Consider the following 15,985-nt stretch of genomic DNA (forward strand, 5'->3'; position numbering starts at 1 on the left):
GTGTTTTGAACTTTAGAGAGAATAGATAATATCGTAATAAATATGTGCTTCAGAATATGCCGATTGATCCTTTTGAAGATTTTTTAGATAACGCTTCAGTGATCCAAATAAAATTATCATGATGATCTAATATCATTGATAATTTAAATTTTATGATAATTTGATTATCAATGATCTAAGATCATAATATTTAGTAGATCATGATCCAGTGATTAAATATCCTCAGATATCTATAAGTAATCTGTTTAGCATTCCATGAGAATTCAAGATTACTGAGTATATAATATCAAAATTATCTATAATATATTATATAAAAATATATTTATTAATCATATATAATATATTATAAATAAAATATTATTATATATATTAATATATTAATAATTAATAGATTTTATAAAAATATATTAATTATGATTATAGAATTAATATTTTTATTTATACTTATAATATATTATTTATTAATATGAATATTTATTTTAATTGAAAAAATAAGGTAAATAGAAGTAATATATATAAATATTTTTATTATAAAAATATAAAGTATAATATGATATTTTTATTCTAATTTAAAATTATTATTGAATCATAATAGAATAATAATATAATTAATAATATATTAGAATATAATATACATTAAGAAAAATTACAGGACACTCCTTCAAGTTTATCTCAATTTCACTTACACCATCTCAAGTTTAAAATATCTCAATTAGACCCTCCAAATTATCGAAGTGTATCAATGTGCTCCTTCCGTCTATCTCTATTAATGGAATATTGTCACATGACCCTCATGTGATGTATTATTTTTTTGAAATGATAAAATTATTCTTGATTTTAATTAAAGAAAATTGCACGGACATCCCCTTAAGTTTACCTTAATTTCACTTACACCCCTTCTGGCGCTCTCCTCTACAAATCCTATCGACGGCTGTCGGAAACCAGCTAATCGATAGGCCATTGTCATCTCCTTAACGCCAGCTGAGGGCGGTGGGGGGTGGCTGTCATGAGCGGGGGGCCAGGGAGGGTGGGGCTATCACAGGAGGGAGGCTCGGTGGTGTCAATAGCGGTGTTCCAGTAAGGGGAAGAGGAGAAGAGAAGGAGGATGCTATCTAGGGCAGGGAGGGGCTATCGTAGGCCCGAGGGCGGAGGGCTAGAGAGGAGTGGGGAGCAGTTCACACCGGGGCCAGGGGAGGGCGAAGGGGGTGGGGGCGGTTCACGTTGGGGCCAAAAGAGGGTGGAGAGGGGGTGTTTCACGAGGGCCGGAGGAGGATGGAGGGGGTGGGTGGCAGTTCGTGCTGGGGCCAGAGGAGGGTGGAGGGGGGTTGGGGGTTTCGCGAGGGTTGGGGGAGGGTGGAGGGAAGGGTCACGTCAGGGCCGGGGGAGGGGGGTTTCAAGGGTGGCGGGGGAGGGGGGATCATGTTGGGGCCAGAGGAGGAGATGGGGGGCGGTTCACACCGGGGCCAGAGGAGGGCAGGGGGGGAAGTGGGGGTTTCGTGAGGGTCGGGGGAGGGCGGAGGTGGGGGGTTCACGTTGGGGCCGGGGGAGGGTAAAAGAAGGGGGGGAAGTTTAGCGAGGGTCGAGGTGGGGCAGTTCACATCGAGGTCGGGGGAGAGGACCAGGGGGTTGGGCGGTGGGGGCTACGCTAGAGAGAGGCGGCAAGGGGGTGGAGATGGGTGGCGGCGTAGTTGTGGGAGGAAAGGGGGGGTTGTGAGGGAAAGAGAGGAGAAAAAATGGGCAGCATGAGCCCCCACCGTCCGAAACTCCATTCTTCATCTACCCCCCACCACCCACGGCTCCGCTCTTCATCCATGCCCATGGATTTTTATTAAAAAATAATTTAATTATAAAATAATTATAATGTAATTATAATTTAAGCATAATTTAATTATAATATATAAATAGTAAAAATATTGAAATACCCTTTGGAGCATTTGAAGGAAGGGATGGATATTTCTATCTTTTCGAAGGATAAAATAATAGCATTATCAATTAAATGGATGGAAGGGGTATATTGATACGCTTCGATAATTTGAAGAATCTAATTGAGATGTTTTAAACTTGAGGGGGTATAAGTGAAATTGAGATAAACTTGAAGGGATGTTCGTATAATTTTTTCTATATATTATAAACATAATATATAATATCAACTATAATATAATATCATATATATACAATATTGATATAATATATTAATGATATATCGATATACCAAATATTTTGCTTAACTAAGAAGTATTTTTGTCTTTATATTTCAATCTAAAATCACTGCTTGGGGGGTGATCTTGGATTCTCAATCTCGAGAATAGATATCCCATCATTGGGTTGGGGGATGATCTGAAGAGTGAAAATGATTTAAAATCACTATAGTGCAATCAAATATGATGATCTCATCATCTTCACTCACATCACCTCTGGTCCTAAGTGGATCATCTCATACCAAATGCCCCTTTAGGGCCTCTATTTGGGATTCCTCTAATATTTATCTATTTTCTCATGGCATATCCGTTCATTTTTTTTAATTTTTTGATAAATTGAATATATTAAATTCAATTAAATATGAATAAATATATCTATAAGAATTAGAAAATAAAAAAAAATCTTAAAATTGAATTAGAAGCTCGATACATTTTTCTTTATTATTTATAAATTTCATATGTGCCCTCTCTTATCATTTTTTTTTAAATTCATAACTTTGTCATATGCTCCGCCATGATCATGTCTAGATCGATGCGTATCAATTGTCTGGTTGTATCTCTTTTTTCTTTCGGAGATATAGTGATGAGAGATTTATAATTATAATATCAAATGGAAATTTGTCAGATCATCTGTTCATCCATAAGATAGTAGTATATAAGTATTTAGAAGTGTGGCATAATTTTATATACATGCACTACTGAGTCAGCTATCAACAATATCATTTGGAAGATCAGATCTCATTGGCTTGAATGGATCTCTATTGTATCTCCTAAGTCGATGGTGTCTATTTGATTCACTCGAACTTCTTGTACACATTTCATTCATAATGAAATAAATCAATGGAGCTTTCTTGGTACTCTATGAGAGGGAGAGAGAGATGTAAGAAGTAAGAACGAACTTGATGTAAGGCCTTATCTTCTCAATTCTCAAACATGAGAGAGTTTTATGGTGCAAAATATTGGATAATTTTTTATTTCAGTCAAGAAAATTCTCAAGGGAAATTTACATGAACTATATGCAAGGGAAATTTTTTGAAAGCAGAGATTAAGATTATAGTGGCTTAAAGGAGATAAAAACAAAGATTTTTTTTTTCACAAGATGGCTTTTGCTAGAAAGCAACATGGTTAGGTGCAGCTTCTATATTTGAAAATGAACATGGCATTCCTTTTGCTTTTATCAATTGTACCAAGATCTTTCCACTTATAGGATAGTCCCTCATCCTTTGTTTGGAACTTGTATCTGCAGAAGCATAGATTGGTCCTTCTCAACTTGTAAATCCTTTGAACATGAAGAAAACTAGAGTAATCATGTTCTCACTAGACAAATCTAAATCCTTGGGATCAGATGGCTTAGAGTGGTTTAATTTTTCTTAACTTGCTTTAATTTCTAAGAAGGATTTTGCTCTCACTCTAACCCTGTGTTTAGTTGGAATCATGAGAGAAAGGATAGATGAGATTGAAATGATGAATGACCTCCATCCACTATTTCGTTCAAAAAATTACAAGAATGATAGATGAAAAAGAAAGAATTATCCACCTATCACAGTCCACTAATTTGTATCCTCTCAAATTGAGAAGAGCAAGGATGAATGAAGCATTGATAGATGGATTTTTGCATTAATAAAATTATCCCTTATTATTTTTTCGATAAAACTATAATATTTCTTTACTTTTTTATTCATATTATTTATATATATTTTTATATACTATTAATTATATATTATTAAGTTTTATTATTAATTATTTTAATTTTAATATATAATTTTGATAATTATAATTAAATGATTAGAATTATCTTCTATTTTTTTTATTTTTATTTACTATGTTTTGGTTAACTATTTGCATAATATTATTTGACTATTTAAATTAAATTATAAATTAATTAATTATTTAATATATAATTAATAATTAATATATAAAATTAGTTATTAAATTAAATTAAATTAAATTTAAATTTAAATTTTGATATAATTATAGATAATAATGATTATAAATTTATATATTGTTTACTTTTTTTAATATAAAAAATATTATAAATTGATAATAATAATAGTTTTATCAAAAGATAATCTAGTTAAAATACTATATAAATATCATTCATCTTTTTTTTCATTTCTTCTATATCAAACAGAGGAGAAAATTATTTTTATCCATCCATCCATCTTTTTTTCATCAAATATATGAAAGAATGAATGAAAAATTATTTATTTTTTTTCTTATTTATTTATTTTTTTCTATCCATCTTTTTTCCCATCTATTTTTTTTTGTACCAAATAGAAAGTAAAAAGCAATCGTCCCAATATGCTTGCTGAGTGGTATATGCAAAATCGCTAGGGAAGTCCTTGCAATCAGGCTAGCTTACTTTTTGTAGATGTTGGTCAACCGCATCCATAGAAAAATATATGCGGACATGTGAACGTGAGACACTTGTGTCAAAACAGTAGCTAATAGCCAGAGCATCACCATAAACCCCTTGTGAGGACGCGCGCATAACACTTGCATCAGGAGTCGGATAATCGGCATAGAAACCATATGCGGATTTACGCACAAGAAACATTGTGTAAGGGAACAGAGATTCCCGCATAAAACCTCCATGCGGAAGAGTTCACGTGGAAAGATAATAAAGACATCCGCATTTGGAGGTAACGGAGGAACTCGTTATGTGGGGCGAGCAAATTGAGCAGCGGGTCTGCGTCCTTTCCCGATCTTCTGGTGGCCGTGCCGGCTCTCCGGCGAACTCCTCAGCCCTCACCGCCGTCCTCATCTGAAGATTTGAAGGCGGCGGGCTATGCGAGAAGTAGTAGTGTAGTCAAGCTCTTCATCTGTTCGATGAAATGCGCGAGAGCGAGACTTGGCTTCGGAGTTCAATGGTCTCGCGACTCGTGGAGTGCACGCTTGGAACGAAGTCCGCAACAGCAGTGGCTAGGTTACCATTCTCTGCTCCATCAACGCTTGAATATACGGAAGAATTTCGAGACTCTAGATTTTGGCAGCTTCCCATCTCAGACATAACGAGAAGTTCTTATTAGGTTGAGGATTTCAGGGAGGCGAAGTGGGATAAGCACGTGGGTTGCCGGATTCTATACTAGCAGAGAACAAGGAGGAAAGCCTGAAAGGAAGGAATAATTGATCCCACCAAAGGTATACTAATTCAGTTTGCTAGCTATAGAGGATTCAATTGTATGGAATGTATTATGAGAAGCTTATACTCCTGCAGAAAGCTCCTGAGATATCTGTTGCATGCTTGGTCGATATTGTGGATCAGGATTTATGCATTCAACTGCCAGTTTCATTGCTGAGGTGCTATCATTCATTTGCTCGTTTGTAGGGGGTGAGAGACGATGATCCAATAAATCGTGTATGAATATGTTTCCATGACTTCTTGAAGGTAGAGAGGTGATTAGTTCTCCCGGATGCCTTCCCATCAACACCTCCACCGCTACAACTCCGAAGCTCTATACATCACATCTCATGGTGACTATCCCTGCGTAAGCTAGCTCTGCAAATAATTGGGCCAAATCACTTTGATAATCTTACATCGATCAATTAAATGAAGTAACTCTCATACTAGAACTATTTGATATTTGCTTTCCATTTATTATTTGAAGTATCAAGGAAGATAGCAATATGAAATTAACACTTTCCGTGAAATTACTTATGCTACAGACAGATCAGAAATTTAAAATACAGCTAAATAAATATCTCATCTGGGAATAAAACAATGGTAACATGAGAAACATCCCTTTCTATATATTTCTCTGTGCTCCTACTAAGGTAATTAAAATATATAATTTCTTAAATACTATTACAATACTAATTTTTACTTAAATTTTTCCTCCAAAAGGGGACTCTTTTATAAAACCCTGTGGAGAAACATATCCATACATAATCTATTTTGATGGTAAAATAGTTAATAACATAGTTTTGAGGCTGATTTCTAGTAATTTGAAGCCATGATTGAGCAATATGAACCATTTTTCTGTATCACTATCATCATTTATTTTTTTCTTTTCTTTTCTTTAGAAGATTCTATATCATTATCATCATTATATATATGATAAAACTGGCTCTACATGATATCGACATTGTGCTATTTCTAAATATTGCACATTCAAGTACCTTCTTTTTGTGTGTATTTGTGCGCGCGCGCGCATGAGAGAGAAAGAGAGAGAGAGCACTACTTTTATCTGCATATTAGAATAATCGAAGTTAGAGGATCCTTTTACATGTTACCTGGAGCAGCATATCCATATGTGCCTGCAAATGTGGTCCAGTTTGAAGAGTCAGGCTTCAAAACCCTAGCAATGCCGAAGTTTGAGATGACAGCCTCAAAATCATGATTCACAGGTACATTTTTGCTTGATATGTCTTGATGTACTATCCTAGGGCTGCAGTCATTGTGCATATAAGATAAAGCATGAGCCAGGCCTTTAATAATCTGGAGTCTCTTAGGCCGATCCGGCTCATGAGCTCTATCATTACTTTCTAATAAAGTTTTTAGGCTTCCTCTTTCTACGTAATCATGCATAAGAAAAACACATTGAGCATGGCAACAGTATCCATATAGTTTAACAATGTTCCGGTGTCAAATAATTCGTCACGGTCTTTATCTCATTTTTAAATTCTTGATCAAAATAACTTCCATCTTCTGATCGGTGAAATTTTTTCACAGCTAGAACTTGTCCATTTTGCAATTGTGCCTTGTAAACAGTCCCATATCCTGCAACTGCAATACAATATTTATCATCAAAATTCTCACTCGCGTCGATGATGTCTTTGTAGACAATTCTCCCATCATAATTACATTCTAAAAGCCGATCTTCGCTGCTCACTTGGCTATTTATGATGTTGAACCTCTTCAATCTCCATTTTGAAAAACCAAACCCTCCAACTGATACTAGTAGGATCACAAGAGCACTTGGAATTAGAATAATCATGATCTTGATATGATGCTTATTTTTTGAATGCCTCATACTGGTATATGAGGAGTTCCAAGGTGACAGACCTTTCATTTTACCACATAGATCTTTGTTATTCATAAATGCATCTATTGAAGCTTGCTCGAAGACTCTGCCGTTTGGGAGGGGACATTCTAAAGAATTGTAGGATAGATCAATGGTGTACAAGCTGAACATCCTCCCTAAAGAGGATGGAATAAGTTCCGATAACTTATTGTGTGACAGATTCAAGCTTTCCAACATTTGTAGATTTCCAATTTGTGGTGTTATCTGCCCACTTAGTGAGTTCTAGTAAACTTTGTAGGTGCTCTAGATTACCCATCTGATTTGGAATGCTTCCGCTCAATTCGTTGTTGCTTAATTTTAAGTATTGCAATTTGATGCAGTTGCCCAATTGTGTTGGTATATTTCCAGTCAAATTGTTAACCGATAAGTCAAGAACTTGTAGATTGGACAACTCTCCAATCTCAACTGGTATCCTCCCTGACAAATTGTTACCACTTAAGCTCAAGTTGTATAACTGGCCCAGTTTACCTATCTCTTTTGGAATATCCCCTGATAGCTGGTTCAGAGAAAGGTCAAGCACCCCTAGTTGAGTCAGTCCCCCAAGCTCAGATCGAATGGTTCCAGAAATCCTATTCTTAGACATTTTTATTATTGTTAACTCTTGTAAATATTGCCAGTTCCTAGAGATTTCACCATAGAAATTGTTGGAACTGAGTTCGATATATCGTAGATTTGGATACAGTCCAAATGCTTCAGAGATGTTGCCTGTGAACTTATTATTGTGAAGCCTTAGCCTCGTTAAACTAGTGCAGTTCGTAAGGCTTTTTGGGATGGTGCCTATGAATTGGTTGTTATCTGCTGTAAAGAACTTCAGGGGACTGCCATAACATAATCCCTCTGGTAAGGGGCCAGAGAATCGATTCGGACTCACATATGGTGCAACCAAATTTGTTAAATTGGCCAGTTCTTGTGGCAGAGAGCCTGATAGACTGTTTTCACATGTAAAGAGCACTGTCAGACTGCTCAAGTTACCAGTAGCTGGAGGGAGCGAACCAGTCAGGTGGTTCATGAAAAGTGTATGTGCACTGAGATTTCTCAAACTCCATATTTCTGGTGGGATTGGACCATAGATCTGATTCATAGAGAGGTCTAAATGGAGCAGCCTAGCCAAGTTTCCCAAGGAAGATGGGATTGAACCATAAAAATGGTTATCGGAGAGTGATAAATATGATAGGCTTGTTAAGTTACCCAGTGATGGGGGTATATGACCAGTGAGATCATTTGCAGCTAAATTAAGAGAGACCATGCTTTTCAAACTTGCAAGTGAAAGTGGTAAGGCACCACCGAACATATTGGAGGAGAGGTCAAGTGTACTTAGATTTGTAAGTGCACCAAGGCCGGGTGGTATTGACCCATAGAGTTCATTAAAGCTTAGATTAAGGTGGGCGAGACTCGGAAAGGAGGAGAAGCTGAAGTTATTTAGCGTACCGTGCAAGCTGAGATTTGGTAAGCTTAACCCGATGGTTCTTCCAAAATTGTTGCAAGTAATTCCTGTCCGGTTGCATGGGCTTGTGCTGCTAACATCAGCAAGTGACCAAGAATTGAGCGATCGATTGGAAATAGTATATCTCCATTGAAGAAGAGCCTCAGCTTCTGATTCAGCAAATGTTCCATTGGAAAAGAGTGAGATGGCAAGACTTAAGATTAGAGGAAAAGCAAGAAGAGAGAAGCATCTTGGTGCAACCATGGTGTTGCTGGTGTTCTCAGATGTTGTGGTATCCATGCTGCTGCTTTTAATTAGTTCTGAAGGGTGCTTTTAGTGATGCTTCATTCATCTGGTCAACATTCTGCTGTCACAAAATTCAAAGGATGAGGTTCACAGTCTTGATAATATTTGTTGGATTTGTTTACTCTTAACAAAAAATCATTTTTAATGGGATAATGAAGTTTTCGCACTGCAGCTTTTACATTAGATTAGGTGTGAAGGATGTTTCTAGGAATGTTTGATGGGTCTAGGTCAGGGGATTGGTGCCCAAAAATTTTTGGGAGAAGTCAACTAATTCAGAGTCTCTAGGTTGATTACTGGATCATTCGACACCTATCCAGCTAAGACTCTTCTAATAGCTTGGTGTCTACCAAAAGATCATGATGTTCTTTAGGAGAGACCTGGGAATTAAAAGTAAACAGGAGAGTTCTGATGTAAGAAATTGTGGAAGAACTTAGGCTGCATTCATTCTTGTATTTCTTTTATTCTTTTGATATATTTAAGTAACACTTAGGGAACACATAGCTTTGCAAAACATTATGATCTTTGAGGAGTCTTTGCCCTTTTGTGACATGCATTTTGCAATCTGCTCTCAAGATACAAAGATTACTCAATAAAAGAGCAGCCCAGTGCATGAGACATCGATCATTGTAAGATCTGAGGAGGGTTAGATATATGTAATCTTATCTCTGCCCACAAAAAGATGGTTTTCATATTTTGAATCTGTGACCTCTAGATCACAATAGAACCAAGTTACTATGGCCCCAGCCACCAAGACTCATTCTCAATACAAATAATACCCAATGCACACTTGTATTAGGAGCATTTTCTTAGGTCCGGAAGATTGGAAGTTTGCCTGTGTTTGTTGAGCTAATTATAGTCCCATCTTTCCTTCAAGAAAGGTTTACCTAGCTAGATTGCCTTGATTCTCTCAGCTTATTTTGTGGTCCTCTTTGGTGCTTAGAATGCTCAGCTTGGTTCTCCTTGTTCCCAGGGGCTTTCAATCAGGAGGAGAAGAAACCGAAGTAGATTAAGTATTCAATAATGTAGTCAATGCCTCGAACCCTCTCTACCAACAACTCCAAGAAACACGCACATCACCAACGTAAAAGATAAGCGAATATGGTGGTGGGACAGTTCCAAAAAACTTCTCTGTTTGGTCTTACCATCAGTTGCTTAACAAAACAGGTATGCAACCTCCGGATGCCAAGCGAATCCGGAAAACACCAGCACCCACCAAAGTTCAATTCTTCTTTCCATTGAGCTATTTAAAATAAAGTAAATGAGTGAACAAGGGACTTGTAAGCAGCAATCAAAAGAAAAAGAGAACTAGCAAACAAATAGGCTTTGTTGAGGCAAACCCATAATACATCTAACCGACTACAGAGGCTCCATTTTTCTTGAAAAAAGAAAAAAAAAATAAAAATGGAATCACAAAGGACTACTGCCGAGAGATTGACTCATTCATCAAGAGCTTTGCAACAACTTATCCCCTAAAACACTCACAATTTAACGCACGACTGGCTGCTTTATAGACTTTCTGTATCAGCAAACCAAGCATTGACTGCATGCATAAAGTCGCACTAGGACATCACCTACCAAACTAAAGAATGCTATATTTTATTCTTTCTAAATTCAATCCCTTAGATCAGTTTAGCACAAGTATCTCCCCCTTTCCTTTTTTTTTTTTCCCAAGAAAAATTTACTACAATGGAGTAAATTAATGAGTTGATAAATATTTGTTTAAGCATGCTTTAGAAGAAGAATGAGTTGATAAATATTTGTTTTCAGATAAGTGCAGTGTATTTTCATGGAGGCACAAAAAATATAGTGGAATCTCGTTTAGTTTAGCAACCCAATCTTTCTTCCATACAAGTTTGAGCATATGTTGTCACACCCCAAATCCGGGACATAACACGGCCATGCTATCGAGGGATGGAGCCCACGATAACACGAAGCCAATCCATCATAATCATCTAAAATCCGTCAAATAAAAAAAAGTTCAATTCTATTATTCATCAAATAATCGAACCAATATTGGTTCAGAGCATCTAAATCCAAAAGCAAGTACTAATCCGAATCTCAACATTCATAAATAACTACAAATTCATGATTATAAAATAAATTAAACTTCTGTTGTCAAATTTTTCAGCTTGCTATGTCGATCTTCAAACTTGAATTCCTTTTGCCGATCCTAACCTTATTTCTCTGTTCAAAAAAAAAAAAAAAGAATATGAGCTACACTAGCCCAGTAACTAAAACTTGCGTTTCCTTATCGGATCAAGCATAAGTTTTTCATGATAATGTAATATTTAAAAAATAACAGATAATGCAAAATAAAGCATTTCATAGAGCATATAACAAAACAAGTCATAAACTCATCATGCATGCATAAATCATGTATATTTCATAATCATGAATCGTAAATCATTTTCATTTTGTATTCATGTCATGTTTCAAAATATTGCTCACAGATATTCGTGCTAAGGTCACTATTATATCCGTGACAGGGCCATGTTTCTTAATCGACAGAGTTCTTAATTCATGTGCCAACTTTATACCCGCTGGCAGGGTCATGTTTCGTGTGGATGCTAGTTCCGGATGTCGACCTTCCCGAAGGAATTCATTCATAGCCATCTGAGAGCCTTTGAAATCATCATATCTTTTTCTTAAAGCATACATATACATAGATGAAAAAACAATGAAATTCATACTTCATAATCATGCTATTTTCATAAGACATATTCATGAAATCAATGCTCATAATAAAACATATTTTTTCATATCACATATGCCGATCCTTATTTTATGAAAAATTATGATTTCATCAATAGCAATTCTTTACATAAAAATATGATCATTTAAAAATAAATAAGGAGCATAAGATCCACTTACCTCGTTCATCTTAGATCTTCAGACTTCGTTAGAAGAATCAGCTAATCCTATTTAAAATATCAAATCATCATCAATTTCTATTCCATAAATATAATAAGATTAAATCATAAAGAAAGAGGATTGTTGTCCGGATGTGTCGGTCCATCCAGATACCAGGGCAATTCAGGGTCTCTGATCTGAGGGTCAGATTTAAGTGACTTGATCAAGAAATCGTGAAGCACAGATCGAATTAAGGTCAAGATCAATCAATAGGATTCTTTAATAATGAATTTGAAAGATCCTTGATATGATCAAATGAGGTTGACATACAGCACGGATATCAAAGCAACTTCGGATCATCTTGTTAGAGTCAATATGAGCTTCTAAAAGATGAAGGCATGACTCGATACAAGATTCATAGACCTTTTTTAGAGAAAGAAAGTCGGTCATGAGAGAGAAAGTAGAGAGAGAAAGTGGAGAGAGAATCTTCGTATCTTTCAAAAATGGCAATCATGATTGAGATCATCAGAGGTTATATCAGGATGACTTAATATGGATTAACCATGATCGATGTTATCAATTTCGAAGAAAGATCGGATCAGGATCTAATCTACTGCACGAATTTTGGAGCAGTCTCAGATCATCATATTTTCATTTCAAGTTTATCCTAGGGTCTGTGATGCAATCAGAGAGAGAATGACCCTAGAGAGACGAAATCCATAAAAAGAGATAAAGGTCTAGAGAGAGAAAATAGGAAGAAAATTTAGAGAGAAAATAGAGAGAGAAGGTAGAGAGAGAAAGTCCAATTCTAGAGAGAGAAAGACTTAAGAGAGAAATGAGAGAAACTTTCTCTCACATGTATTTTTTTTAATTATTATTATTCTTATATATATATATATATTTTTTTTCTTTTTCTTTTTCTTTTCTTTTTAGAGAGAGAAAATAGAGAGAGAAAGAGAGAGAAAGAGGGAGAAAGAGGGGAGAGAGAAAATTTTTCTCTTTTCTTATTTTTTTTTTATTTTTTTTTTCTATTTTGCATTTTCTTTTCTTTTCTTTTTCTTTTCTTTTCTTTTCTTTTTCTTTTTCCTTTTTCTTTTTCTTTTCTTTTCTTTTCTTTTCTTCTCTTCTTCTTCTTCCCGGGCTTTCATTGGGCCGAAATAGGGGACCTAGAGGCCCCATGCCTTGACCGGCCGATCACGGCCATATCATGCCCGGCGGTGGCCGGCGGCAACGGATGACTCTTCCGGGTTCGGAGAGGCCAGAGCCGGCGGTCGGCGTGACCGTCGGTGCCGGAAAATCAGAGAAAAGAAGCGGCGTGAACAGGGGGTTTTCTTTTCCAACAAAATTCGGCGACACCCGTCGCCGGCCATCGTGCTCACAGGCACGGAAAAGAAGGGAGAGAAGAGGGGAAGAGGAAGGAGGTCTTACCACAATCTCCGATGATCCCCACCGGCGTGAAATCGCGGCGAGCACAGGTCGAAGCGCCGCGGCTTCAATCGGAAAAATCGGAGAAAAACTCCGACGATCGTCGGTGGCTAATGGATCAACACTTAGAGGAGAGGAGGGAGGTTCTTATAGAGCTCGTCCTAGGGTCTTTTAGTGGCCCTAGGACTCCGATTCTTGATCGGAATCGGGGAAGAGGAAGACTCCGATCGGGAGTCTTCCTCCCTATTTTTTTTTTTTTTTTTTTTTTAAATGGGTTTTGTGGGCTTTTTGGCCCCATCAGGCCGGATTATCACATATGTAATATCAGAATAGACATTTACACAGTGGAAATCCATCCTTCTCTAGAGTACAAACCTTTTCTTTGTCAGTTTAGAGAGGGAGTGAGATTCATTTTGTAAATTGAAGGAGATATAAAGCTACCAACATGTAGAACTTTCTTACAAATCATATAACAATATGGAAGCAGAAGTATTACGCATATTTAGAAAATCTACATAATAAATATATCTTTGACCTCCCATTATTTCTTATGCTTGTTTCCACAAGCAGGTCCTAGGAAAGAACCACTACGTAAACAGCACGGCCCTTAGCTTCCCAAATATTCCTTTCAGTCATAAAATAAACTGGCTTAATTGGCCTTTAATCTGCTACACAATAGATTGAAAGCATTTAGCTTAGGTACTCAATTCCTTCTGAGCATATGTTGCCCCTCGATCGTCTCCAGATGCATCAAGGGATCGACATAGCTCCACTTTGTAGGAGAAAATCTTACTCACATATAAGAAATACATGAAATTTAGGGCATTAAGGATGGTAAGGAATCCATAATAGTAATCCAGATGGGAGGCATTCAGATTATTTAGAACCCAACCTTCACCATGTCTGCTCGTGATGTTAGAGACCAATTTTAGGAGAAAACTGCTGAGGAAGTTGCCCACACCATAAGCAGTCAAAGCATATGAAGTTCCCAAACTCTTCATGCTCTCTGGGGCTTGGTCATAGAAAAATTCTATCTTTCCCACCACCAAGAAAGCATCAGCTATTCCCATAAGCACAAACTGAGGAAGCAGTATGAAGATGGTAACAGGAACTTGTCCCCCAGTCTTGTCCAGTCCATGACTTCTAGCAATGCTTAGCCTGCTTTTCTCTGTTAGGGAGGCGACAAGCATAATTATGATTTGGAGAACAAGTCCGACTCCCATTCTTTGAAGGAGTGTGATTCCCCTAGGATTCTTTGTCCAAATCTTCATGAACTTTACAAAGTAACGGTCGTAGAGAACGACAGAAACAAGCATGGATAGTGTCACCAATGCACCAAGGCATGCTGGGGGGATTTGGAAGTGTGGTCCGATGTGGCGATTCAAAGTAGTACCTTGTTTAATAAAAAGGGTGTTGGTTTGAGCAATCATCGTGCTTGGGATGAACATTGCGGTCAAAATTGGAAGCATTCGTATAATTTGTTTTGTCTCTTCCACTTGGGTTACCGAGCACAATGTCCATGGGGTGTCGGAGCCATCTTTCACTGCGGCTTTATTGAGAAATCTGCATTTGTTCATGAAAAAAGGGAAGTTAAAAATTACTAGGACTAGATTTGCAAACAAAGCTTATAAAATTAGGGAAAAAAATAATAAAATAACCTTCTTTATATTTCTGGTTAACAGTCGAACTAGTTTTTAAAATCTTAAGAATCGCTATCCTAAAATATCTAACTAAATCATATAGATTTTTTTTTTTTTGATGACCATTAGAATTTTGCTAGATGGAAAGTTACCAGACTGCTTGTAGACGAGGGAATAGTGCTACGCTATCGATCCTTTGAGGGAATAATGCTATGCTATCAATCCTTTTGTATATATAATTATTGTCAATTCGATTTTGGAATGCATATAAATTTTTGAAAACAATTATAGAAACACATCTTCAAGTTTGGATCATTTATATCTAGACCTCAAAAATTTAAAAGTGTTAATTAGCCATCAAAATTTCAAATTTATTGTAATATGATCGATACTATTTTCATTATAAAATGTTATCATGTGGGAGTCATATGATAACTAAATTTTTATAAAATTTCAAAATTGCTCTTCCCACTAATTTCTTAAGGGGTGTGGATGGAGTGCTTTAAAATTTATGCAAGCATAGATTGCTTTGATATCTTTGACGGTGATGGATGATAAAGAACAAAGTATTTTGAATTCTGTTGCAAATGGATGGATAATAAAGAATGGAGCATTTTAAGATTTATATAAATGGATGGACGAGACCTGTGCAATTTGATGGATAATAAAAGATGAAACGCTTTAAAATCTATACAAATGGATAGATGATAGATGCATGATGGAACGATTTAAAATTTATGCAGATAGATGAATGACACAAGAGAGAGCACTTCAAGATTTATACAAACAGATGGATGAGAGAGAATTGGGTGCTTTGAGATTTGTACAAGTGCATCGATGATAAAGAATGGAGTACTTTGAGATTTGTGCAAGCAGATGGATGATACATGATTGAGTGATATAAGATTTATGCAAGTGGATGGAGGACAAAGGATGGAGTGCTTTGAGATCTATGCAGGTGGATGAATGATAGAGAATCGAGCACTTTAAGATCTATATAAGCAAATGGATGATAGATGATGAAATGCTTTAAGATTTATATAAACTAGTGAATGATAGAGAATAAAATACTTTGAGATCTGTGCAGGTAGATGGATGATTGATGATGGAGTACTTCGA

General features: G+C 36.4%; 2 protein-coding genes and 1 long non-coding RNA gene across 4 annotated transcripts; 1 reads left to right on the plus strand and 2 right to left on the minus strand.

The window, feature by feature from the left end:
- The first annotated feature begins 4,688 nt into the window (after positions 1–4,688).
- On the plus strand, positions 4,689–5,796 carry LOC140857081 (uncharacterized). 2 transcript variants are annotated; one of them, XR_012140581.1, is made up of 2 exons: positions 4,689–5,339; positions 5,416–5,796. It is a non-coding gene; the product is annotated as an uncharacterized lncRNA (long non-coding RNA). The 2 variants fall into 2 exon arrangements; XR_012140582.1 differs by having other exon boundaries at positions 5,527–5,796.
- Positions 5,797–6,766: 970 nt separating this feature from the next.
- On the minus strand, positions 6,767–7,333 carry LOC105044254 (MDIS1-interacting receptor like kinase 2-like). The gene is made up of 2 exons (XM_010922074.2): positions 7,204–7,333; positions 6,767–7,095 (listed from the first exon to the last, which is right to left on the minus strand). The coding sequence occupies exons 1-2, from the start codon at positions 7,331–7,333 to the stop codon at positions 6,767–6,769; spliced, it is 459 nt and encodes a 152-aa protein (XP_010920376.2).
- A 6,361-nt stretch (positions 7,334–13,694) lies between these two features.
- LOC140857079 (protein NRT1/ PTR FAMILY 5.2-like) lies at positions 13,695–15,530 on the minus strand. Its single transcript, XM_073255364.1, has one exon. It carries the CDS (start codon positions 14,801–14,803, stop codon positions 13,922–13,924), a length of 882 nt encoding a protein of 293 aa, XP_073111465.1. The 5' UTR covers positions 14,804–15,530; the 3' UTR covers positions 13,695–13,921.
- Positions 15,531–15,985: the final 455 nt, after the last annotated feature.

Source organism: Elaeis guineensis, chromosome 4 (assembly GCF_000442705.2).
Source record: "Elaeis guineensis isolate ETL-2024a chromosome 4, EG11, whole genome shotgun sequence".
Taxonomy (NCBI): domain Eukaryota; kingdom Viridiplantae; phylum Streptophyta; class Magnoliopsida; order Arecales; family Arecaceae; genus Elaeis; species Elaeis guineensis.